General features: G+C 41.6%; 2 protein-coding genes across 3 annotated transcripts in view; both read right to left on the bottom strand.

Annotated features, from left to right (window-relative positions):
* SERPINE3 (serpin family E member 3) overlaps positions 1-25,901 on the bottom strand; it is a 58,520-nt gene that overhangs the window by 9,248 nt on the left and 23,371 nt on the right. The window contains exons 1-5 of one of the 2 annotated variants that reach the window (XM_050331380.1): positions 13,826-13,893; positions 11,656-11,953; positions 7,838-8,071; positions 6,346-6,543; positions 26-224 (exon numbers count right to left, since the gene is read on the bottom strand). In XM_050331380.1, coding sequence (XP_050187337.1) covers positions 26-224; positions 6,346-6,543; positions 7,838-8,071; positions 11,656-11,914 — 890 coding nt within the window. In that variant the 5' untranslated portion in view covers positions 11,915-11,953; positions 13,826-13,893. Of the gene's footprint in view, positions 1-25; positions 225-6,345; positions 6,544-7,837; positions 8,072-11,655; positions 11,954-13,825; positions 13,894-25,901 lie in introns of those variants that run through there. The other variant, XM_050331379.1, reaches the window with a different exon arrangement.
* Positions 20,331-25,901, bottom strand: part of FAM124A (family with sequence similarity 124 member A) — a 56,365-nt gene continuing 50,794 nt past the window's right edge. The window contains exon 4 of the mRNA XM_050331377.1: positions 20,331-21,433. Coding sequence (XP_050187334.1) covers positions 21,248-21,433 — 186 coding nt within the window. The 3' untranslated portion in view covers positions 20,331-21,247. The remainder of the gene's footprint in view (positions 21,434-25,901) is intronic.

The following is a 25,901-nucleotide window of genomic DNA, read 5'->3' as shown; positions in this document are numbered from 1 at the left end:
AAGCCATCATGCTAACATTGCTTACCTAGGTAAAAAAATGTCCATCTTTGTTCTCTTTAAGCTGTTGGCCCAGAGGGTTATGTCTTTGGCAGAAAGGTGAGACTCAATCTGGGACAAAGGCGTTCTTTTATGGTTGGGAAGCACTAGGAACATGCTGAGTTTCTCCCCCAGGTAGGGTAACTCGACCACACTGAAAGCCTCCAGAGTTGCAGTCTGGAACTGGCCTGTGGGTGGGCAAATGTAGATCTCATTTCATTATTGAAGTGGGAACAAACCCCCCACCCCCAAACCCACAACCGTAGCTGGGGTCAGGAGACTAGTTCAGAGCAGCTGTGGTAGCATTTAAAGAGTTGTCTGTAGCCAGCTCATGTTGCTATTAACTCACAATAGTCTCTCGCCTGAACAGAGCTGATGGTGAGAGAGACATATGTATATTGGCAGAAAAGTGCTAATGCCAGTAATAGTACCCAAAGCACTGCCTCAACGGGGCATGGGTATTTTATTACTTTCTCATATAAGAGCTGTCCTCCTTGCTCAGAGTTTAAAAAATACTACCAAGGCACTGACAATAAATAACTATGATGACTCTTCCCGCAATGCATGTTCTTTGACTAAACATGCAATTTTATAATATCTTTCACTAAAATTTTAGTGCTGATGGAAGTTACAAAAACAAAAAGAAGTATCCTACTTAACTGAAATCTACTTTGCCTCATGTTTCTGTCTTTGTGACCTTTAAAAATCAGTTTTAACCTTATTTCAAGAAGCAAATGGTTATATTAAACAATAGTTTATGCTTATTTAAGCATCATATTTATAATTTGAGTCTACTCTTTCTTCACCTGGCTGTAGTAGTTATATCTTCAAGGTGCTCACACTTGCTGAACCAGGGATTGTAAATAACAGAATATATATTGCTCATGTTCATAATATCTAAATATTTGGCAATATGTTCATATAGCTATAGGATGTCTGAAATACTTAGTGTACAATATTTTGTTAGTTTTGCAGATATGGACTAGATAGGATTCATAAAGTGTTGATTATTCTGCTAGATTAAATCTTAAACTCTTAGATGAGCCCTCCTGCCTTGCAACATGGAGAGAGAATTGCTCTGTTAAACCAACTCCCAGCATGTGGATCATTTGCTAGGAAAAGATGTTCTGGTTTCTAATGGGCAAACAAGGAAGATTTACATTTGTAGTGCACTGGGCATGAGTGGTTTAATTTGCAGGCATGCTGATATTTTGAAGTCAGCACATTCTGTGCAAAGGTTATACAGTCCTTATTTGTTAATTAGAAAGAAAATCAAAGACTTAATATTATTGAGTCAGAGCATTTAGTGTTCCTTGCTTGAACTGATTTTGAGCATCCCATAAGGATTATACATATGCTAAATTAGAATTCAAATATCGTTTACAAATTGCTTGGAAAAATGAATATGTAAACTAGCTGCAGCGTTTAAGAGGCGTGTGTAAACAGTAATGTTGACATTTTCTTAGAGTAGTGTTACTTGTCCCCAGGCTGGTTTGTTCTGCGTGGCAATGTTAACAGGATAAACAATGTTGTAAAAGCTGCAGTTGATAGTAGGTTACAGTTAATCTTTCTCACTCTGTGCTTTTTTGTATCCTGGTGGGAGACAGCTACTATCACTTAATAATGACAGAGAGTTATCTTGGGTCTCTGTTTAGTTGTACTGAGCCAGTCTTTTGCATTTGTTTCAAACTGATTTGTTAGAAATGTTTCTGGCATTTTTAGAGACAAAGAGTGAATTGGCCCAATCAAGTCTGACAATCAGCAAATTTTAAATGATGCCTTTCATTTTGCCTTTTCTTAAAAGTCTCTCCAGCTGCAGAAAGCTCACATACTTCAGGCTGGATTAGTATTTTGGCTAACTTTTCTGTGCAAATATTTAGTGCTTCAGTTACCTACTTAAGGAGGATAGGATGGAGTTCTTGTGTTTAGGCAAGTGGTCAAATAAGAACTAACAATTTCACATCAAGTTTGCAAGGATTCTGCTGCAAATATAGGGTCAGACAATGCCGTTCAGCTGCTGAATTCCTGGTCATTGGCTTTCCATGACTATACCCACTTGTATAAGCACTGGCAGCCTCCTGACTGTTGTTTTGGACCTCTCATTTCTCTATTTCACTCTACTAAAAGGGAAAGTTCAGAGAAAAGGTCCATTCTTAAGGTAATAGCTGTACTTGGGGAGCTTCTTTTGCCACGTGCTTCTGAAATACATAGTGCTCACCAAGTATGTTCCCAAGAAACCTATTTGTTTATCTCTTAAAGCAATGAAGGGTAAGCTATTCAAGACATCATGGATAGCAAAAGGCCTTGCCGTGAGCTGGTGATACAAAATCACCCAGGGCTGAAAAATCGAGTTGATGTAGTAGTTCATGTTGCTCAGCAACAAGGAAGATGAGGTGTAGGGTTTTGGAAAGGGAAACGGCACTCCTCAGTAAAGTAATTTAACTTGTAAAAGGTTAAAATGTAAATAGGATGGGAGTGCTTCAAGTCAGAGGTGTGAATGCAGTCAGGAGCTGGCAGTCCCAGCAGGAGGAAGAAGCCATGGTGGGACTTCCTGAGTGTCCAGGAAGAAGAGATGCCACAAAGAAAGACGTAACTGTAAGGACAAACTTGCAAAGAGCATAAGAAATGATTTCTTGATCAGGTGAGTTATGATTCAGAGATAAAAAGGCATAGAAATAATGAGCTGCAATCTGCCTGCTTGATGTGACTGTTGCACAGCAAAGGAAAATGTTTTAGCCATATAAGCTATTAAGCCATATAAGCTATTAGATATTTTTTTAGATTCATGCCAATTATTTGTTGGTGCTGGTGGCAAAGAAGTAATCTGATGACAGAGCAAAAGATAATGGTGAGGTTCCTAATGGAAATGAAGAAAGGAGTAATTACACTATCAGAGATGGAAACAAAGTTCACATTACTTCACATCAGAAGTTCACATCACATTAGAGAGACGAATAATAATCTGGAGCCTGGATGATCACCACCCCAAAAATATGAGAAGAACTTGGATGTAGAATTGCAAACGAGCAAAATTTTTAATAGACTGTAATTCAGTTGTTTCCCATGATTGGAAAAAAGGAGTCAGTTTATAAAGAAAAAGAAAGTAATCTGGGAAGTTGTAGAAAGTACTCTGGAGAAAAGAATAATCAAATCACAGAGGGAAATAGAAAGTGAGATAAATTACAATATATCATAGACTAGCAAACAAATCTATAAACTTTTTTGACTCAATAATTAATTTGATAAAAAGGCATAGATCCAGCCATCTAGTTTTAGATAGAACAGTAAACATAATTTCACTGTGGCACTATTTACAAGTAAAAGTGATGGCAATTAGAGCTGGCAAAGAAAAGCAGCACACAGACACTTGAAGCAAAAGCGTGGCTCCTGGGTTGAAAAGAGTTACTACTGGCTTTCCAAAGTATTGTCCACACTGAAGACTTTCATCAAAGACAGGGATTTGCCATGATGACTAGAGTGGTGGAAATCAAATGGTGGTTCAAAAACACACAAAAAAGAGATACATGCAAGTGGAGATTTCCCTCCCCTTGATTTACCTAGGACTCATCAGCTGGAAAAAATTGCAGAAAGGAAGAAGGCCCAGGTGGGGCCAACCTTGAGTAACCACTCTGAGCTGGTTCTGCACTACACTATGCAAAGTACTTTTAGAAAGACATAGAAATACTAAAATCATTTTAACAAGCATGAATATAGCTTCATTAAAAGTGTTGTTTACATTCCTGATCATTCTCAAGAAAGATTGATTTAAATTTGTGTTGTGGTTTTGCCCAGCCAGCCAGCCCCTGGGGCTGAGGATGGTTTTGTCCAGGTGGATTTCCGGACAAAAAGCCAATCAAAACTCTTAGTGACGCCTTTGCTAATTACATATTTAAGAAAACGGAAGAGAAGGTTGGTTGCGCAGTTGAAATTAGGAGCAGCAGCCATGTAGGAAAGGCGGCGGCGGGCCCCGAGGTGGGCCAAGGCTCCCTCCTCCCCTGGCCTGGGCTGGGGGCAGGTGTAGCACTGAAACCCCCCTTCTCTCTTGTAAGAGAGTGGAAAAAAACCAACTTTAGAGGACTGACTGTTTGGACGAGAAACCGCTGCAGAAAAATTCCGGCAAAGAGATAAGGGACTTCCAAGGTCGAAGCTGGCAGCTGCAGGAGAGAGAAGGAAAGTTCGAAGGAGGGGGGCTGCTTGTCCTCCCTTTCGCTCTCTCCCTTCAGCAGGGAAAAGACTGAAAAATAATCCCTGCCACCTGTAGAAGTTTGTTGGGGTGAGGAGACCCTCATGCGGCTCACAGAGGAGCTTGTGGATGTACCAGGGAGCCGAGACTTCATGAGAGGGACTGAAATGAGGCAGAGTCCTGTTGAAGATTTATGACCCTGAGAGCTTACACCGGAGCGAAAATGGCTCGGGTAAGCTTGGGAATCTCAGTGAGAGATCCATGCTGTTAGTGCTGAAGGTTTATGACCCTAAGAGAGAGGCTTACGCCGGAGTGAAAAAAGGCTCGGGTAAGCTTGGGATCCAAGTGAAGGATCCATGCTAGACCCATGTCGGAGAGGACTATTGAGGACTGTTCTCCCGTGGGGAGGGACCTCCACAGGAAAACAGGGGTGGACTCATAAGTCATTATCCCCTGTGACTCTGTGGTGAAGATCCATGGAAGGCAAGTGTCCCCTTGCAAGTCCATGGAAGAGAAGACCTTCAGGGCCTGGGTAACCCCCAGCCTCCAGTCTTAGCCCAGGAGGGCGGTAGGCCCAGCCCTGGAAGCCGACACAGAGAAAGAGAAAAAGAGAAAGACTTCCAGCTGCGACAAGAGTGCTGAAGAGACCTGGAGCTCCGAGAATGGAGAAAGAAACTGCTTCTCCTCCTTGGACTGATACAAAGGGGGGAGAGGTATTTCTGTAAATACATAATACTTTTACTTAAATAGAATTGTTATAGATATAGTTCTTTAGTTTTAGCTTGTTAGCAATAAATGTTAATATTATTTTTCCCCAATCCAGTCTCTTTTGTCTGCATAAACCTTCTCTCAATTTACAGTAATTGTGTGGAGAGTGAGAGCAAATTGACCCAGAGCAAAACCATGACAATTTGGAAAAGTGCAAAAAAAGAACTAGTAGAGAATTGGAGCCTGGTTTTCAAATAGCTTAGAAGAGCCAGCTTCTTCAGCTTATCTGACAGGAAATTGAGAGGCAGCTTGGTAACTTGCAAATAACATTTGGGAATAAATATCAAAGCTGAAGAGAAACTATTTAACTTAAAGCTGGCATGATATTAAGAGATATAAATTGGTCTTGAAAAAATTTGGACTTGGAATGAGGAAGGTTTTTACCCGAGCGCACTTCTGAAATTTAGGTTAGAAGGGAAAGGAGATTTTTATATTTTGAAAGAGGTTGTATAGCTAACTGGCATAATTCCTGTAGGTAGAAAATTAAGCCTGCAGCACGTGTCCTCTTGTCAGCAACCCACATACATCAAGCCTTTTAAAGTAGCCTACACTGAATTCATATAGTGTAAAAATAAAAGTTTGACCTATATTTATACTGGTTTAAGTCCATGCTGAAATCATCCACTGATTTGGTTTAAGCACCATAAAAAATTATCTTTTCTTACAGAATTTGGCCCTGAAGATCTGCAGTTTTACCCTAAAGTCTTAGAAACAGGCTGTGACTAGAGACAAGAAGAGCAGGTGTGTAGTGCTGGTGTTCTGGTTATGCCATCCTCCCTCTGGTGCTCACGCACTCAAACAACAAGCAGGGATTAGGTTGAGGGGCCAGAAAATTTTTTATCTACCCCACAAATCCAATTGGCTTGATATGGTTTTAGTCTTAACTACCCCTCTATCATGGGGTCAAATGTGCTTCCCATGGTCCTCCTTTCCGAGGCAGCTTTATTTAACAAGCTCCATGCTATTGTAAAGGACTTTCTACACTGTGGTACCCTCAGTCTCCTATGTTCCTTTCTCCTGGTCCATTATCTTTGTGCCTTTTTGTTGTTTGCTACAGCTGACAAGTTTGTTATGGAGCAGTGGGAGGTGTGTTGACCTGTGAAGAATGGGACAGGGACAGTAGATATTTTAGGAACCATTCTGAATGCAGAATCTGTTTAGTCAATGTCTGGGATTACATGGAGTCAAGTTGGCCACCTAGGTGGTCTCTTCATTTGATGGGATTTCTTCTGAGACTTCTCTAAGCTGGGAAAATAACACTATCTTAGTGTGGTACTTGTGGAAAATACATAAATAAAACTGTTCCAGGTTGTACAATAGGTTGTACAATAGCTCAAATCTGAATTAAGGACAGTTACCGTAGTTAACTTCAGCTGTATGATGCATTGTGGGCACTTTCAGGGTTGAGCCCTCTGATGTGGTAAAAGGCAACATCTGAGTGTCCATAAGAGAAAACTTCTTTTGCCACATGCTTCTGAAATACATGGTGCTCACCAAGGCAACCTGGCTGAGCGACGACCCAGCAGTCTCCAACGGCATGCCGTGCACATCCCCATCTGCGTGGAAAAGAGACAGGGAGAGGGACACACGCCATCCTACTTGCCCAGGCCTAAAGGCCAGAACTGTGTGACTAAATAAAGCAAGTCAGGACTGCTCTCCATCCCTAAGGGCAAGAGGCAAAGCTCATAAGGCACCGTTAATCCTCTACCTTCCCCTCCCCACATGTACACGGACCTCATCTGGATTGCCTGCTGGTCCATGCTCTCCCCAGAACTGAGTTTGAGTTGGGCAGTGTCGAGGGTCAAAGCTGTGCCAGCACTGTGCTACTTGCTGAGCAGTGCAGATGATGGCAGCCCAGGACTCAGCACTGTGCCCTGGCTCTAACTGCTTTTATGGGTTAAATGTGCCCAGGTATATCTCAGAATTGTTCATCATTAGTACCAGAAATACCTTATGGCATGACTACAGGTTGCTTTACGGAGCAACTAAGTCAACTGGAGCTTATATCCTCATTTTCCCCTTCTCCTCTTTACTTGTCCGTTTAGGTGATCCTGCTTTGGGTATGTCAAAGATTTCTGAAAGAGTGATCCGCTTTTAATTCACTGATACTGCATGTGAGCACTGCAGTTTGACCTCCCATTTTAGTACCTGCTTCTAGAACAATATGTTTCTGTCATGGAGCTGGATCACTTCTTAGTGTTCACTTGAGAAGGACAGAATTTTTTTTTCATTAGTTTCAACAGCTTCAATGTGTGTATTTAACATTAGCTTACATGTTGCTGGCCAAATTAACATTCACATAATTTAAGTTGATGGGGAAAATCAGGGAATGATTTGCTCTGGTGCTTCTAAAGGACTTTCTTTTCCAATTATTTTTTTCATTACACAGAATTAATTTCATTACTTTTCTTGCTTATGTGGAAAGTAAATTCTTTTTATTTCCCATTTTGACTTTTTAAACTCAGATTCTGACTGCTGAGCTTATGGCCCTCCATGTTGCCCATAACACCATGAAAGCATTCAGTGCCATAAACATGGTCCCTGGGGAATTTGGCTGTTCCTCATTAAAAGTGAAAACACTGCAAAGGATTGCCATTTTAAAAATTAGAGGAACAAGGCCAAGTGGTTACCAGCTTGATACTGCAAGCTTATACTCACAGGTTCAGACCTATTCCCACTCTTTCTTCACATTAAAAATGAGTGTCAGCACAAGAATTAGATTTTCTGGCTTTCAGCCTTGGTTTGGACAACGCAGAGTGTGGCAAAAAACCTGTACTTGGTTAAATACAATTTCTTTCATCACTCTCATTTTACATTTTATTCATGTGCATTCTTGTGGGTTGCTGTTACCTGCGAGGTTACTGGTGATCCATTCCTGTATTTGGGCAGCGGTCCTGTTTGGGTCAGTAAAGTTGGTTTGCTGCAGGCTGCTGTTCGCCCAGCGTGCAGCGTGTGCAGTGAAGTGGGGCGAGAGCTGCACGCCAGCATCCACAAAGAAGGAACACGCCAGCTGAACCACCGTGCCTTGGCTTGAGTCGGTCACTCCCTCATACACCGTGCGCAAGAAGTCCTGCATGCTTTGATCTGCCAGGCAAGAGAGAGGGAGAAACTGCAACTGCCATGTTGAGGTTAAGGATTGCCCCAGGGCTCCGCAGCTCTCAGCTCCAGTGATGACACTGGTGTCCTCTGATTGTTAAAGCACCATAACAACGGAAGCGCCCTTGACTTTATGGAGTATTACTGTCAAGTGCTGCTGCTGAGGGCGGTGATGCTCTAGGCATGGTATAAAGCACTCTTCATATTGCTGTAGAAATCACTCTAGTGCAGATGTGTCAAGCAGCTGATCTCACGTCAGGTTCACATATCTATGCAAACACACTTCTGAACAGTTCTATAAGGTACATTATTTTTTGGTCTTGGGCCCTGTCTGAGTTCCCATTAGTGGGATCTAGTACCTCTCTCTCTCCTTCTCTTGCTATTATCCACCTATCCCAGGGAAGGCTCTGACAGCCCCAGGTCAGTCTCTGCCCCTCTTGGCCCCTAGCCATTGTTTTATTTCTTGAAGGATGGTGTCCCAAACTGGTCCAGTATTGCTGATGAGCCCTGGCACTGCTAAACAGAACTAATGGTTGCTTCACATGTGTTATAAGTGACTTGTCTATTTATACAGCCCACAACAATGTCTGCTTTTTTTTAGAGTACAATTGTATTTCCCATTCAACACTATTTTTTGACTCACGGTTCCCCAATTTGAATGGTTGATTATTTCTTGTAAATCTAGAATTTTACACTTGCCCTCACTGAATTGTGTCCTATTAAGTTCACACGTTTCTCTGGCTTTCCAGGATCCTTTTAAATACTATTCTAATCCTCCAAAATGCTTGTAGCAATTAAAAGCTCAGTGTCATTCCAAAATTCAATCATGTGTTCTCTGGTTTGCTGTCTACTAATGGAAATAGTTGAATAATGCCCTGGTCTCCTGTTACTAAAAGCTCGTAGTTGTTCAACAGTGGTGGCTTCTGTGATGGATACATAGCTGAGGTGTGAGCCCAGAAGGAACATAAGCCCTGAAAACACAGAGAATCCTGTCTTTTTAAAATCACTAAGTTCCCATAGACTCTCTTGAAGGGTGATTTAGGCAGAGCAGGAGGGAAGTTAGACAGGACTCCCATCTGGGACATGGGTGTTTTGGGGTGGCTAACCAGAGAAGTGAATCCCACATAGATTGACCTGTCCCAGGCTGATCAAGTTAAGGGCCTTGGGTCAAGGGCAGGATCACTGTGAGACTCCAGCTGCCAGACAGGTCATCAGGAGACTTTTACTGCATTGTTTCAGATTCTCATGGTGCAAAAGGCGAGTTTCACATCTATCGATTTCTACCACCTGAGAATCCAGTGTGTGTTTTCTGACCTAATAGTTAACTACTTTAGTAATCTGGAGGAAGACTAATCACCTGTGGGAAGTTTGGTATTAAAATTTGGTTCTATTAATCTTTAAGGGATAAAATATTGAACTCCTTGAACAGATGTCTAGAAATCTCACATAATCTGAGGTGTAAAGTGCTTTCCTTGTGTGTTCTGCATTAGTATGGGAGCATCTGGCAAGCTCTCTGGAAGATGTGAGAAATTAAGGATGGCAAACTGGAAGTAGATGTGAATGTGAGGGGTAGTATCCCAGACTTGTAACTTCCCCAAAGTGCTTAGCTAACCAAAGTCCTGAGTTCTTACTTGGAGAACAGCTAAAAGTTGCCTTAAAATACTCTACTGTTGATAAAATAAATCATCTAGGAGAAAGCATTTTAAAGCATGTAATTTTGTTTGTGCTGTCTAGAGATACATCCCTTTATGCATTGTTTTTCTTAGTATTAGAATAAAAGTGAACAAATCTTCCAAACATTGAAAGAAGATTACAAGTGCGTGCAAGAGCAGATTCTCCATGAACAGTAAATAAACCATCAATGTTTTCATTGTTTTCAGCCTGCTAAGTTTTTAACCTCATCCTTCATTATTGTTTAGGGCAGACCAACAAAAACATTGATGCAAACACCTAGTTGAAGAAAGGGATTTTATCACATATGCATACCCATATAATTTGGTTTTACTCATATGATAGGAAATTTCATCTAAATATTTGATTTATTTATTTGACTTATTTATTTGATTTAGACCATTTGAGGAAGTGGTTTCCTTCCTCATTTCTGGAAATATGCTGTTATAACCAATAGCAATAGATCCCATCCTACTTTATTTTCACATTCGTGCATTATTATTACTGAAAGCCAAAGCTCATGTGGCTTGTGCCACAAACAGCTAAAATGGAGATATAATGTCTGCTTGCTATGATGTGCCACGTGAGAAGAGAGCATAAAAGAGCTAGCAAGTCATTAACAACCTCTGCACTTCTCTTTGTTACATTTTCTGTGGAGATCTGTGCTTGAATTTCACTGTGAAATGTTATTCTGTAAGGTTCTTTCTTTATAACTGAACCCTTAATGACCAGAAGCATCAAGCAAGGCATAATCCTTGTGTGAATTAATGTTGTTTAGGAACTGAAAATTTACTTTGAATTTACTGAAAATTTACTTGAAAATTTATTTATTTACAGAAATAGGAGTCTTATAGGCAAGAGTTCATTGTATCAGCTGCTCGTAATATAGATGCACTGTTCCTATGTCAGTACATGTAGCTGATGGCTTTATCTTGATTTGTCAGCCAGAGTTAGCTCTGACTGCTGTGTTGGTTTCGAATATTGATCTTGTACAGAATGGTGATGGTAACTAAGTCAGGTTACAGCACAGGAAGATGAAATTACTGTAGGTTTTATCTTTAGTTTTTACTCCTTGAAAGTGAATTTTATGCTGAGAAATAGAAGTGTCATGTCTATACATAAGTCTTGTATATAAGCTGCAAATTTTGAAGATGAGGCAGTCATCTGCTTTTCATAAACATTCTGCCCATAACGTAAAATAGTTTTTGACATGTGATGTGAGATGGTAGGATAATCCAAAGCTAAAATGAAAACAGCATCCTTAAATTAAGCTGACTTAATGCTGGATTTAAAGACATCTGTCTTTCCCACATCCCTTCCAAATTCCCAGTGAGTTTTATTTTCGCCTGCTTTCAGGGAAAGATGCAATTGCACCATCCATCTGTCAATGTGTATCTCTGTCTGCCAGTCTCCTTCTGATAACTTTTCATCTTTTTGGCCAGTTGTAATAACATCATAAGTCTTAAAGATGATTCAACTTCTACAGGTTTCATTTGTTAATGGATGGGAGAGAAAACAACTCTCCTCTGCCTGGCACCTCTTTGCAGAACACATTGGGGAGAACACGGCAAGGTGGACACGATGAACCTCTAGGAGATCTGGAGCAATTCTGCTGTTCATGGAAGTGTCTTTTCTAAATGTAGCTGTATTTTTGTTCTGTGAGTAAGCACTGATTCAGGAAAAAGTGGAACAATAACACATATATCAGCTACTCCTTTGAGTTTCCTTTGTCCATATGATACCTGCCTATCAAAGATGGAGAAAACACCCCTAAACTAGATCTTGCAGTGAAGCAAAAAATGGAAGTTTAGTGTGACGTGTCCCATTCATGTTCTCCTTATTAAGCTATGAATTTATTAAAAAATATAAGACAGTAAGTATTTTTTTTAAGCAATACATACCATGAATGTTGTATCCTAGGGCATCCTGCAGCTCTGTAAGGGTATTTCCTTGTGCTCCAAACTGCAGCAGTTCCAAAGAAACAGCCACACTTGCTGGAGAGACTACCAGATTCGTTCTGTTCTCTGCTTCAGATACATGGTGGTAGAGTTTGATGGCAAATTCAGTTTTCAGCTCTTTCAGCTCATCATAGGAGATGCAGTTTCCTTTGGTTAAGCAGCAAGCAGACAGGATAAATGCAGAGAAGAAAATGGGCAACATGAAGGCGATCTGGGAACACTCTCCACCAGCTAATCATACCTGCAATTAATAACACAGATATATTTAGGAAAGTAATAGGCTGAGAGACAGAGAAACTTTCTCATTCCATCAGTGCTGAGATATCACTGGCAATAGTAACGATCACTATTAAAATACTTGTCCAGGTCTACTCAGTATCTGTTGTCATTAAAAAAAAGAAAAAAGAAAAAGGGACATGCTGATGACTCTGTTGACTAACAAGGATTGAATTTTCCAGAATGCTGCAGCATATAGGATGGTTGGACATTACAGAGTCCCTTGTCTCTCTTGTGTGGAGACAAAGAGCCCCTTGGTTAAAAAGTTAGCTACCTGCACACATGATGACTGCACCTCAGTGCAGTCTCCAAGCTGCTGAGCACCCGCAGCTCCTTTCTGTCCCCAACACTCCCAAAAGAAAGGCCACCCCTCATGAGGTGCAGAAGTCTAACTGGAGGCTCCAGGCTGGGCTTTAGATCCGAATTTGCAAAAGGCTGGCTTCAAATGTCCCCGCAGATATTCCTCCTATGAAATTTATCCCAGGGAAAATAAGGTTGTATTTGCAAAAGGTTCTGGTGCTTGCAGCACAAAATCACTATGTCGTATTTTTTTTTGAAATCAAGTATTGGTCAACTTTATATAAAGAGGCACTTAAGATTCATATTAAAAGGAATAATGCTAAAATGACAGAATAGCTTTCCTTACAGAATTTCACCTTCTGAAGATTGTATGCAAGTATATTTTAAAAACTACTGCACCTTCTTTCACCTCAGGATTTTCTACAAATCTTTCTCCATGCCCTTTGCTCTAGAGAACACCTCTAATGCTTTGCATTTACTCACAGTTAGCTCTGTTAAATTGTCTTGCCTTTCTGTGTCCTTCTGTGTGTCTGAATGGAAGCTGTCTATGAACGTCTTGTCTGTCTCCTTCTTTAATAGGTAGTGGAGTAAAGACTAAGTCATGAGACTGCATTTAAAGGGATAGTCAGTGATCAGAGTCTCTGTCGGCGATGTCTGTACCACTCTGTCCAAATTCCTGTAGGCTACAAGCTCTATGGAGAGCCAGGCAAAGCAGCATGCCACTGACCAGCAAATCCAAGGCAAGGAACAAAAAGGTACACATGGAGATAGAGTCAGCAGCTTCCTTGCAAGCCCTGCTCGAGCCTCATGAGACTTGTGACCTGCTGGTACCGAGTAAGGCATCTCCTATCTCTCTTCCCACCCCCCTCCTTCTTTTATATGAATTCCATTGATTCCTCTGCCACAAAGGGAAAGAGAAAGGGCTCTCTGTGTACCAGGCACACAGCTATTTTTTTACCCCCACTTTGAAAACTTATTCAGAAATCCCATGCAATTAAAATGTCTTTATTTCCCCCTTTTTTTAAATTAATGCCATCCCAAATAGCAATATTTTCTTTTACTCTTTAGTTTCCAGAAGGAAAGAAACAACAACATGGTGCACTTGAAGGAGATTGAATAAGAAAGGGGTTGCTTTGAATGGAGCAGAAGCAGAAGAGCTGTAGTTGTGACTGCTTTAAGAGCAGTTATAGCTGTTCATGGCTTTCTTCGTGTGATGGGGTTAAAAATCCTCCCCATCACATTCACAGGTTCAGCCTCACAGGTTCAGCCTCACAGCTTCACAATGCCAGTTAAAGGAAGATTTGGGCTTAAAAATTAATGTAAAACTGCAGTTCATTGGTCTTCACAGAGTTTGACACTATATATATATACATATACTTAGCTATTTGACAACATACATTCCTGTTGGAAGAAGACATTGGGAAAAAGTTCATTACAATCAAGCAATAATTTAGGTGCACCTGTTTTATTCTTAACAGGTAAGGAACAGCTTCACAATGGAATTAGGACCCAAATGAGAATGAAGCAAAAAACAGACCTCCCTTCCTCTGTATTTGTGCTGTTCCTCTCTTTCTTCTGTTTTGAGAAGACATCAGAACAGATATGGATACTGGGGTCTGTTTTTAAAGATCCTGGGCTTTAGACTACATTCCTGCTAGGACTGGTGAAGGGAAAAAGCTTGGTCAGTCGCAGTCTAGTACAACAGGCAGGGATGTTGCTTTTGCTAGGGATTTCAATAAAGTATCCTTATGCTGAAAATTACATTTGAGCTTAAGGGTTTGACTGAATGAGGACCTCTCTGTTGAAGTTATCATTAACAGTGTCCACTGGACTGGAGTTGTATTCAGAGGGAATGAAACAGAGGCCACCAAGTGATTTCTCAAAGGGCTCAGAGCTGTCAACAGATAAATTAACTGCGGTCACTGGTGAGGACTATACAGGTGGATTTGATATGAAGTTCCCAGAGGCTCCAAACCTGATAAGACATTTCCTCTGTGCCCTGCTTGTTACTGTCCTGTGGATTTATTAAGATTTAAAAGAAAGATAAGGAGTCCCTGGAGGTTTTAGGCATGACTGTCAAAAATTAGCATTCAACTGCCATTTTGCAAAAATGTTACTATCACATTTGTGATATGTATTTATGGAAGATGTAATTGAAAATTACACCTGGTATAAATGTTGTGTAGAGCAGCATAGTTTCAGTGGGAATGGGTAATATGTGTTCTGGGTCTTGTCTCATCACAGAGGGGAACTTAGAAATTGGGGGGTTTGTTTCAAATCCTCCCTCTCTGCACGTACTTTAGGAAAGGAAGGATGTAGAGGAACCTTAGCAGCAAAAACAGTGTTTGCAGACAAGGAGAGAGGACTTAATAAAACTAAAACTGGATCAACACTGTACAAAGCAGCCATGGAAAACAAGAAATGTGCTTTACATATAATAAAAAGAAAAGAAATCCTTTGGTGAATGATGAGAAATATAGAAGGCAGTGGAGTAAGAAAGAAGTAAGAGTCAGTGAAACTACTGTGACTAAAAAATAAGTTATAAAATACTGGAGGAAGGTTGTGAATATGTATCATAATCAAGGTCAGAAACAAAAATTCTCACACCTGTTCAGTTTAGCAACCCAAGTTTTAAGTTTTTATTCCCAAAACTGAGATCCAAGGCTGACAACTGGGTGTCTGTGGAGAAGCTGGTGCCACATGAGGATGAGTCTGAAAACTGAGTTTGCCAAGTGAGTCCATGGAGCCAGGAACTGAGCTGTCCAAATGAGTGTAGTTTGGGGGGGCCTGCAAATCAAATAAGCTAATTACAGAAATCCTGTGTTAGAAATAGAGGTGTCCTGGACCTACTGATGTAGTAGGGTTGGGGGTTGGGATGCTTTTGAGAAAGGGAGTTTCTGGGTCTTTCTAAAGGATTTAAACTTTTTTTTTTTTTAGCATCTTCATACCTGCCTGTGTCCTAGTTTAGGCATTACATCCTTCTTTGGTCTGAATCTGGCTATGCATCACAATGTACTGAGGAAAGTACTGATACATTTTCTGGAAATAATTTTATTTTTAAGATAACTCCTCAAAGCCATAAAGGGGCAGAGGTCGCAGCTGTATTTTGAGAAATGGTTTTTCACACTGAGATAACTTAGACTGCCTCTGAAGGAAGTGAGAAAAGGCACAAGCTGAGGATGTCTGGAGAAAACACAGCACAGGGGTGTGTGTGTAGGAACCTGGATCACAGAATCCTGTGTCTCTGTGGAGGTCCTCTGAGCATCTACAGGTGCAGCTCTGAAAACTGCAGAGGGATCCCAATCTTTCCATTCCCTCACTGAGCAGAAAAACCACCACTCTTTGAGAGGGAAAACAGCAAAGAGCTTCCTGATGTGTGAACAGCCCCCAGACAGGGAGCAAACTGGTGGAAAGCACTGGAGACAAGCCATAAGTGGTGATTGTTTTCATCAATGGATTAGATCCTGTCTGTGTCTGCAGTGTGCCAATGCTGTTACTGCACGGGCCCTCTATGTCCTCCTGAGTGACCATGGTAGTGGGCAAGGGGACAGACTGCTGAAGCACCCACAGCTGCTCAGCACTGACAGAGCCATCATAAGTGGCTCTGCAATGTCTTGTCCAAAAGTATGTAGAAGTAGAAAAAGAAAGATGAGGAAAAGAGAAACAGTCAGAGGCAGCTGTTCTCCAGAACTTCGTCTTCAAGGTCTTCGTGGGCCAGATTCTACTCTAAGGTACAGCACTGCGAAAGGCAAAATTGGGTCCTGGAGCAGATGGGGAGCTGCTGGAGGACTGTGGGCTGTGGAAAACAGACTCAGGGTTGAGCCTCCATGCCATCAGGGAGGAAGGTGAGGAAATTGTTCAGCCCTGGTAGCACTAGAAGTCACAGGACTCAAATGAGAAACCAGAGGGAAAGGCACAGCCCGCATGGGCACTAGGGGCAGAGAGAGATTTATTAGGAAACCTTTCCCCACAACCAGTTGTTTCTCATAAGAGACTGGAGTTTTCTCTGATTTACTAATCTGTGTTCTAAGAAAATCAAGCCCTAGTTTGGTGTAGCTGCTGAGAGGAACAAGGGAACAGTTCTTCTTTTGGGCCCTGGCCAGTTTGGTCTTCTGCTGCATGGACTTTACACAGTGATCTGGATCAGAATTTGGCCCAGGGAAAGGCTGGAAGATAAAAGATAAGAGAACCAGTTGGGGAGCAGCTTTTCCTCTTCAGAAACCTCTTGTTTGCTTTTCTGTGTCAGGTCAGGCTCCCGTAATCATAGAATCACAGAATCATAGAATCAGCCAAGTTGGAAAAGACCTCTGAGTTCATCAAGCCCAGCCCTTGATAATCTTCCTTCCACTCTAGCACAACCCTATTATCAGTAAGATTACTATACACTTAATCCTTCATAAATGATAACAGAATTTAACCTTCTATCTGCATCTGGTTTTTGTGTGCTTGCTCTCTTTAACATATAGAATAACCCTGGGGAAATTAAATAGAATCCAAATCAACTTCCTTCCTGCTTATATCTCTCCTCCAGGAGAGAGCCTGCAATGCAAGACACTAGCACATTTGCTCTGTCAGGAAGGTGGTTCTGCTGAATCTCAGGACAAGAAAAATTTGCATCATCATTTTATACAGAGCTTATTCTGCAGGGAGGCAGCTGGCTGTGGAGCTGCAAAACTCCCAGCTGAGCAAGTTCAAGTGAATTTTCTTACTGCTATCCACATGCATATTGTGAAGGGTCACCTTCAAAGAAAATGTCCATCTGCTCAGTGAGCTGTCATGGTTTGAGCAGATGGGCTTGGTGCCAGTGCCTGGCCAGCCAGGACCTGCTAGGGAGGTCATACAGTGCAGAATCCCAGAATGAAGCTCCATTCTGCAGGAGACACCAGACCACTTCCCTCTCCTTAGAGGAGGAGGGAGTAATTAGCAGCAATAGAGGCTTTTTGGTGGCTCCGCAGTCAGAGGTAGTCTCCCAGCCCATAGTGCAGTCAATATAGCAGAGGAGCACTGGCTCAGGCTAGCTGTGACTAAACTGTGCAGCTTGGTCCTCAATCCTCTTCTTGGTTCTCAATCCTCTTCAGCCCCTGTGGCTCTAAAACACAAATATAACATTTTTGTGGGTTCATTTTTCTGTATCTCTAATACTGCAAGTGGAATAACAGGGTGAGGAGTTTACAAAGTCACCCTGGGAATCAGTGTTTTCTGCCCTGCAAGATGTCCAAGGACATATGGGCACTCTTGGGGATACAAGGGCTGATGGATGGGCATTGGAGGATTGTGTGGGATCTAGGCTCTGCCATGGGAGCTTTTGGGATGAGTCCCGGAATAAATGAGACCTGGACTTTACCAAGTTTTGAAGGCAGGTAGTGGTAGCACACAAAAACTTAGTCAGGCAGTAACTTAATAAGTGGTGTGAGAAATCAGTGCTAGAGTCAAGACCTTTTTCAGATTTTAGGGTAAGTATTTCTAATGTGTTATGTGATGTCTTCTGCAGTGGTACCCTTTTCTGGTGGGAAGCAAAGCAAAGCAAATGGGAGTTCCTCTTCCACTGAATGAGATTAATATCATAACACTGATGAAGTGACGTGTTTCCACATGCAGAGGGTGTAGGCTGAGTAAAAGCCCCAAATCAAGACAGTTTTCTAACCAGCAGTGACTGTTTTTGTTATAAATTTTTCAGTAGACAAATTTCAAAAGGGCTGAGAAAACACAAGAATAAGTTCACTTCTCTTTTTTAGCTTGATGAAACTTATTTGAATTAAAAACCAAAAAAAATAGGAAGAAAAGCTGATTGAGGAGAAACTAAAGATTTTGCACATCCTTATTGTAATGCAAGTAGTTCTCCTATGCATTTCTCACAGGGGAAGGTGGCTTAAGGAACTCTGGGAAAAAAGATGCATGAGCTCTAAAGAGATAATCTCAACTGTGTATATATTTCCTTCAGTGTTACATGAAGGTATTAGCAGTACAGCCTCTTCCCTGTGGACTCTGAATGTATGATAAGAGCCTTCCTCAGTGCGCAGCAACTCGTGAGGGCTGCTGTCACAGATCAGCTCCTTAGCTGCCTGCAGTAGCTCAGAGGTGCTGCATCAGCACATTCAGAGTTGACTTGCCAGTGTGTGAAATGCCACCTCTGCTCCCAAATGACATCCTTTTGGAATCTGCAGATTCAAAATGCTTCTGAGAGAGAGACAGTACTCTGCGTGGGGCCTGGTGGAAATTCACATGCAGACAAGACATGCCAGTGAGACAAAAGCAGTGTGGGGAGCAGCATTGTGGCAGAATATTTTCCTCCCAAATGACTACAAGAACTGACAAATTAAATGCATTTGCTGTTGACACAGAATATAAAATAAGTTAAAAGCTGATACTCCCAAATGCTTATCTAACTGACTATCACTGTCTTTCACAGTGCCAAATGAATGATGCCAAGTAAATGACATAGGAAGAGGTCCTCATATGAGTATGTTGCCAATTGCAATTTCTGCTGCTGATATGGCTGAAATGACAGGGAACCAAACAGGAGACGAAAACATGAAGATGTTTATGAAGTTGCAATGCTGACTTACCATAAGAAGTCTAGTTTTCAGAAAGAAGGATTTGGTTGAGTAGGTAAGAGTTGAACTTAGAGAATGAATAACATGGAAGAACATTATTTACAGAGCAGCTCTGCACAGGCCAGTTCACCAACTGTGGTTTTACCTCTCGCATGGCCTAAAGTGACCAGGTGGATCCACGCTGAAAGCCACATCATTGTGTAAACTGGCATGGTACTGACCCACAGCTTTTATATCCTGCCTGTCGTTCCACAGATACCCTCCCTTCAGCCTGGGGATCAGGTCAGAAAACAAACTGGACCCAACTGAGCAATATTTGTGTGACCTCTGGGGCTGCCAGGGCCCACGCAGCAGGAGCAGCACATCTGCAATGTGTCCCATTGTGGATTCCACATGTGCCTCCCTGTGCTCGCTGCAGTTTCACAGAAAGCTGTTGCCCTACCGTCTCACCCCAGCTTGTGATGTACCCCTGAGCTGGGCACAGAAGCAAGGTCGTACGCACTTGTACATGTTGCACGCGTTTTCTCATGCACCCATTTTATTGCATCAAAGTTTGCCTTCTACCCAGGCATCCCCAATCTAGCATTACCAGCCTATGTGGTAAAATGGCCCTGCTCCACCGTGATAGGTAGGGGAGAAAGGGTGGGTCGATGTTTCCATCTCCCTCTGCTAGCAGGGTGAAACAAAACCTTTATTCTTTAGGAGCTGATCTGCTCTTACAGCTTACTCCCCACTTCAGGTTATAATCCCTTTTGGTGACATCACAGGTAGTGCTACGGCCGCCAAGGTGATGTCACAATGAGAAGCTTATGACTGTAAATGGGGAATAAGTCACAAGAACAGATGACCTCAAAATAAGCTAATATCCTGTTATTATATAAATGTCCCTAATACTTACATAAATGCATCAGTAACAAAAAATAATAAAGAAAAAAGGGCCAATGGTCTATCAGTGTATGTGATGTGTGTAAATTTGACATTTTCTCACAGACCTGTAGAACCTTTATTAGTGTATCTTGCCTCTAAAAATCTTTCTACTAGCTGCTTAGCTTTTTAAATCAATTTCAGGATCCTTCTTTATATAAAAATATTGTTACATTTAAAATTAGCAGAAAACCAGAAAAGTTCTCCATAATTTAACCTATCCAATAACCACATACATGCTTAGGGATGGCTAAGCATCTCAACAAAATACAATTTGCATTTTAGGGTCATGAATGCATTAAGTACTTTGACCATATAAGAACAAAGAAATCTGTCTTGTCTGTGAAGCTCCTTGGGCTTCATGAGGAATGCCATAGAAAGAGTGTATATTTAAAGCTATCTAATTATCAGCTGTTGTATTTTTATGATAAATAGGAACTAATAAAATTGAAAACTAGGTATAATTGTATCACAAAAAAAGGTTTATTGCAGCCATAAGAATACTTCATATACTGAACAAAATTCTTAAAAGTTGGAAATAACATTGAGAATCTCTAAGGCATTGGTTTTGTAGATGGTCTTGTCTCCACTGTGCTGCAGGTTTATTATTTTCTGCGGTCAAATATTTATTACATTTTCTTCTGGAAATTTTTTAATGGATTTTCTTGCTTTGATAGGATAAGAAGAACGTTTAAGTGCCTCTAGGGGTAAATAATTTCACATCAACACTTTCAAGCACAAAGTCTGGATCTTCAGTAGGTTTTTACATTATGCAAGTAGATATTTAAGGTACTTAATACTTTCTAACCTCTAGTGCCCTTTTTACACAGAGACAGGCAGTCAGCAGGGATTAATCTGATCCTAATTAACCACAAACTCTTCTGATATTTGGTCACTGCACAGTAGCATGCTGCCAGGTACACAGAGGTAAACTGATCTGGATTATCTGCCGGTGTATGTGCTTCATGGAGGGAGGTCTGTGCTCTGTGTTGTGGGTGACTCACAGGCAGATACAGCTTTAAACATGGAGTGGGGAGACTGCTGTACAAAGCTGGAGTTGTAAGGAAAGGGGAAATCACTAATTAGAAGGCCTCTTCCTAATGGCTTTCTGTTGAGGTTTCCTTTTTATAGATGGCATTTGTTGGTATGGCACTGCAATAGGATAGAAAATGAGAAGCATGAAAATCCAAAGAGAAGATCCATGTCTTCCTCTTTTTCTGCAGCAAAGGAGCACAACTTTGTACATACAAGTTCTCTTTCTTTTTTCCTTCTGTGAACGAGCATCATGTCTTATGGAGCTTCATGATTTCACGAGCAGCTCTGTGCCTTTACCTGCATGCTGTCCCCCATGGCTCTCATCTTCCCTTACCAACCACCTGAGCTTTGCCCTCATGCCACAAGGAAAGCAGAGCACTGAAGGTCTCTCCCAGCCTCATGGTAGCCATTAAAGCAAAACCAACATGCAGTGAGTAAGGCAGCAGCTAGGTTTGATAACACAATTTTATTCTCATTTTTTCTTTGGGAAGACTGCTGGTGAATGGCTGCTGGTATTTCCTCTGGAGTTGCTCTCTGTGCACTTTTGTCCTGAGGTGCCTTTGAAGATTGGAAAAGCACTGCTGTATTCCCAGCCCCTGAGGTTGTATTTTTGAAAACAGTAAATCTGTGTTCTGGAATAAAACAAAATTAAACTGTTAAACTATCTTGTTCCATCAGAAAGATGATAAATAATAGTAAAGTGTTGAAAAGCTAATTGTCCTTTCTGAAAGTCTCTTCTTCAATACACAATGATGCTTGATAGAAGGATCATAGCATATATGATTCTTGCATTACTATTGCAATTGAAGGTAAAACATTTATTTCTCAATGTTTGTTTGGTTTGGTTTTTTTCCTCTGTGCTTAATGTGTATCTGTTGCTGCTTGGTCTCATAAGAACTCTACTAATTAAGAAAAAGCGTCTAAGAACCAACTAATGAGTGAATGAATCAGAAAATTAAGAAATTCGATTTTCTCTGATATTTTCTTTCTATTAGAGATAGAACAGCTACAACTTTCTGTAAATGCTCTTGTTTAATATGGGGACATTTACTGTTGCAGTTCTTTGGAAAATAAGACTCTTTGCTTTAGCATTTCAAGAAGAAAAAAATATTCATAGATTGTTTGGGTGAAAAAATAAACAGCTAGCAGTTGTCACAGTGTCAAAATTAATTATTTTGGATTGATTCATTTGCCTTGATCTTTATGACCCTCAAGAATTTCAAATACTTCTCAGTCAATCATTTAAATTCCTCAGCTAAACCCCATACCTCATTAAATAAAGAAATAAGGAGGGTCTTGATATGCTTTTCTTTAGGCCTGTCACTCCACAGTCTGAAAATACAGATTATGGCATCCTAAAGTATTCTCAGGAGTTTTCTTTTTAAATAGCAAAAAAATGTTTCTCTGTATCACCTTCTCATAAGTGACACTTTCTTGTTGAAACCTCTGAGGACTAACTTCAAGTACCACCTTCAGTGGTGGAAAGAGACAGTGAGATGTTAAATTTACTGGTGACTATGCTAACGTCACCAAACAACAAAGGATTACTGGGTGTTGTGATGGCCTAAAGAAAAGGGGAAAAGAGGAAGGTTATACTTAAAAGACATATGGAAAAACTAAAGATGTGTGTGAACTCTTTTGGGTGTGTACTGACTTCTTAAAGATATTGAGGTCTAATGGGAGTATCGCAGAATGGAAAGAGGGACTCAAAATATCAGATTATAGGAGAGTACATGGTGTATACAGTGCACAGATGCTGTACTTTCATCATTCTGGGTGCAAAGCAAAACAGAGGTAGGCAATTTTTTTGTAGGGCTTCCAAAACCAGACCAGCGCTCCCTTGAAAGATCAGTTAGGATCTTTCCGTTTACTCTGGGATTCCCTGTGTTGGTCATTTTTGCATTTCTTTGGGTCAAGACATCAGTGCTTTGGTGAGCCACAGTAATGTGCATTACAGGATGTACAGGTAACTTACTTTTCTTCTTTCCAAACCACAGTAACTTCCCAGCCTAAGTACTGCTGACATGTCAGATTCAGTGTCCAAACTACGCAAACAGATGAATTTCATGTGCATCATCCATTTCATTCCATCATACATCTTTACTGATACATGAAAGCCAGCTTTTACCCTGATCTGTGTTTTCTCATGATAGATCATTTTTCCTGAGCATTCAGCCTACTTTTGCTCCAGCTTCTTTAACATGGCTTAGCTGGTTTGCTTTCCACTTTCTGTTTTTCACCTTTCATCTCCTTTTCCCAATCTTTCACAGTGTGATGAGCAATATAGACGAGTGTCTGGACCTGGAATGCTGCCAAAGGGGAAGCTGAAATCAGAGACAAATCAGACACCACTTATAAATGTAACCTGAAAAGATTTTGGCTGCAACTTATGTGCACTGCAATAACTTGAAGGGGAAACACATCAAACACTCTGGCTATAGAAATGCTCAGTGACCACATTTGAACTTAGTCCCCAGACAGAGCCTAGACCTCTCAAGTTTCTCTCCCCCTAGCAGGTAAGACCTCAAGCAGCGTGGTGACCCTTGTCCAGATCTGATGAGTTGCCCCTGCTGATAGCCCCCATTTTCCCAAGACAGCAGAGCAGCACTTAACTCCTTTCTGGTGTCTGAGCGGCTTCGTATCTTGCACCTTCATCTGTCAGGCCCTGTGGCCCGTGGAGATGTCCCTGCCATAGGCACATACAGCATGTATGGAGATGTGCTACACCAAAGTTACAAAATTTGCAGATAAGGTTTCTTGTCATCCTACTTGCCTCTCAGGGGCAACAATAGCACTTCCAAAGCTCTGGGATAAGAAGTGTCCCCTTGGTGAACATCAGGGGAGAAACATATCCCTACCATACCAGGTACTGAACTCAGCTGAAGCAGCTGATGCTCTTCAGCAGGACCTGCGTCCTTTATCTGTAGTTTTTGTCCTGTGTAAAATCCAGATTGCACGTGCATTTCCAGTGAAGCTTTCCAGAAAAGCAATAATCATTTTAGTGGAAAGCTGTTGCTCAGTCCCTGAGATTGCTGTTCCCCAGAGTCTAGTTCTGAAAATCAGCAATAAGAAATAGGATCTATTGTTATTCCTACCACCTTTGGGAGAAATCTCTTATTTAATTTAATTTAATTTAATTTATATACTTTTTTCCCAATAACATTTTTTTCATGTACCCAGAATCTTAACTCCTGTATCACAGATTGCAGTCCCTTGTCTGTACTTCTCATCCATCCATATCTTGTATTTTTTTATGCCAGTCCTTACATGATTGCATATAATTTTCAGAAGATTTCACACTTCTGAAAGTCCATATGGTTGTCAAAATCTTTTCTGATGCCACTTGTTTATGACTTTGAAATAATCAACACAGATTCACACATCCTTTTTTTCCTCCGTTTTCCTTTCTCAGTCTCTTTTGTACACAATTCCAAGAAGATTAATTCACTTCTCCAAATGATGCCGCCAAACTTAACACATCAGCAAAGAAGGCTTGCGGCAAAAATCTGTTCCATCTTGCTATGCTCTTCATTCATGTCAGGCTGCAAGCTAGCTGTCAGTCCTGAGAGCAGCCAATTTTTCTTTGGACCATCTACCAAAAATCACAGTATCAGAAACCTGGTATGTCTAACAGACAACAAGCCTCCATTGCAGAGAATAACAGAGCACACCTGCAGCTGCATCCTTACAGTGTCACTGAATGATTTCCAGCAATGCTGAAAGCAGAGTTTTGTCCCCAGCAGTCTGCTAGAGGTATGGTAAGTACCAAATCCAATTGATTTATTAAGGAGATGCTAAAGAGAGGAGTGGGCAGGAAAGGAAAGGAACCTGGGTCCTGTCCTGCTTTATGCTGGACACAGAGCTGCAAGTGCAGCCTCAGACTTGGGTCCTGTCTGAAGGGATGAGACAAAGCATATGTCAGGGAAACTGGTGGAGTGGGCTGAGCAACAGCACCTCCATGCTAGTGCTGGCCAAGGAAGAGATAGTGCTGTACTGAGTGGGATTTTTATGGGCCTGGGGTTTTGTGACGGAGAGGGAATAAGCTGAATGAGAAGAGAAATAAAAGAAAAGGGAAGGAAGAAGGGAAGGAAGGAAGGAAGGAAGAAAGGAAGGAAGGACGGAAAGGACAGAGAAGAGGAGCATCCGTGGGAATAGGCAGCATGATAATAGTGAATGGGGTTACATCAGACTGGTGACCTGTCACTGGTGAGGTTCTGCTGGGTTCTGGCTTAGGCCTTGTGCTCTTCAACATCTTCATAAATGACTTGGATACAGGACTGGAAGGGATACTAAGAGAGTTTGCAGATGACACAAAATTCAGAGGAGCTGTTGAGTCCCTCAAAGGCAGGGAGGACTTGCAGAGACCTCAGCAAATCAGAGGGCTGGGCCATCACCAACTTCATGAAGTTCAACATGGGGAAGTGCTGGATTCTGCACCTGGGATGGGGCAACCCCAGATGTACAGACAGATTGCGGAATGAGATGCTGGAAAGCAGTGCCACAGAAAGGGACCTGGGGGTCTTGGCTGATGGCAAGTTGAATATGAGCCAGCAGAGCCCTGGAAGCCAGGAGGGCCAACGGTGTCCTGGGGGGCATCAGGAAAAGCATTGCCAGCCGGTCAAGGGAAGGGATTGTCTCTGCGCTGGGGCAGCCTCACCTTGAATATTGTGTGCAGTTTTGAGTGCCACAGTGTAAGAAAGATATTAAACTCTTTGAGAGTATGCAAAGAAGGGCAACAAAGACAGTGAAGGGCCTTGAGGGGAAGCTGTGTGAGGAGCAGCTGAGGTCACTTGGTCGGTTCAGCCTAGAGGAGACTGAGGAGAGACCTCATTGCACTCCAGAACTTCCTCATGAGGGGAAGAGGAGGGGCAGGCACTGATCTCTTCTCTGTGGTGACCAGTGACAGGACCTGAGGGAATGGCCTGAAGTTGTGTCAGGGCAGATTTAGGTTAGATATTAGGAAAAGGTTTTCCACCTCTTTTCAGGGTGTTTAGTCACTGGAACAGGTGTCCCAGGGAAGTGGTCACAGCACCAAGCCTGACAGAGTTCAAGAAGCATTTGGATGCTTCACCCAGGCACATGGTGTGACTCCTGGGGATG

Source organism: Myiozetetes cayanensis, unplaced genomic scaffold (genome assembly GCF_022539395.1).
Source record: "Myiozetetes cayanensis isolate MyiCay16 unplaced genomic scaffold, myiCay2020 scf5-8, whole genome shotgun sequence".
Lineage (NCBI taxonomy): Eukaryota > Metazoa > Chordata > Aves > Passeriformes > Tyrannidae > Myiozetetes > Myiozetetes cayanensis.
Note: the sequence above shows the minus strand (reverse complement) of the source record. Positions and strands in the feature narration are given on the sequence as shown.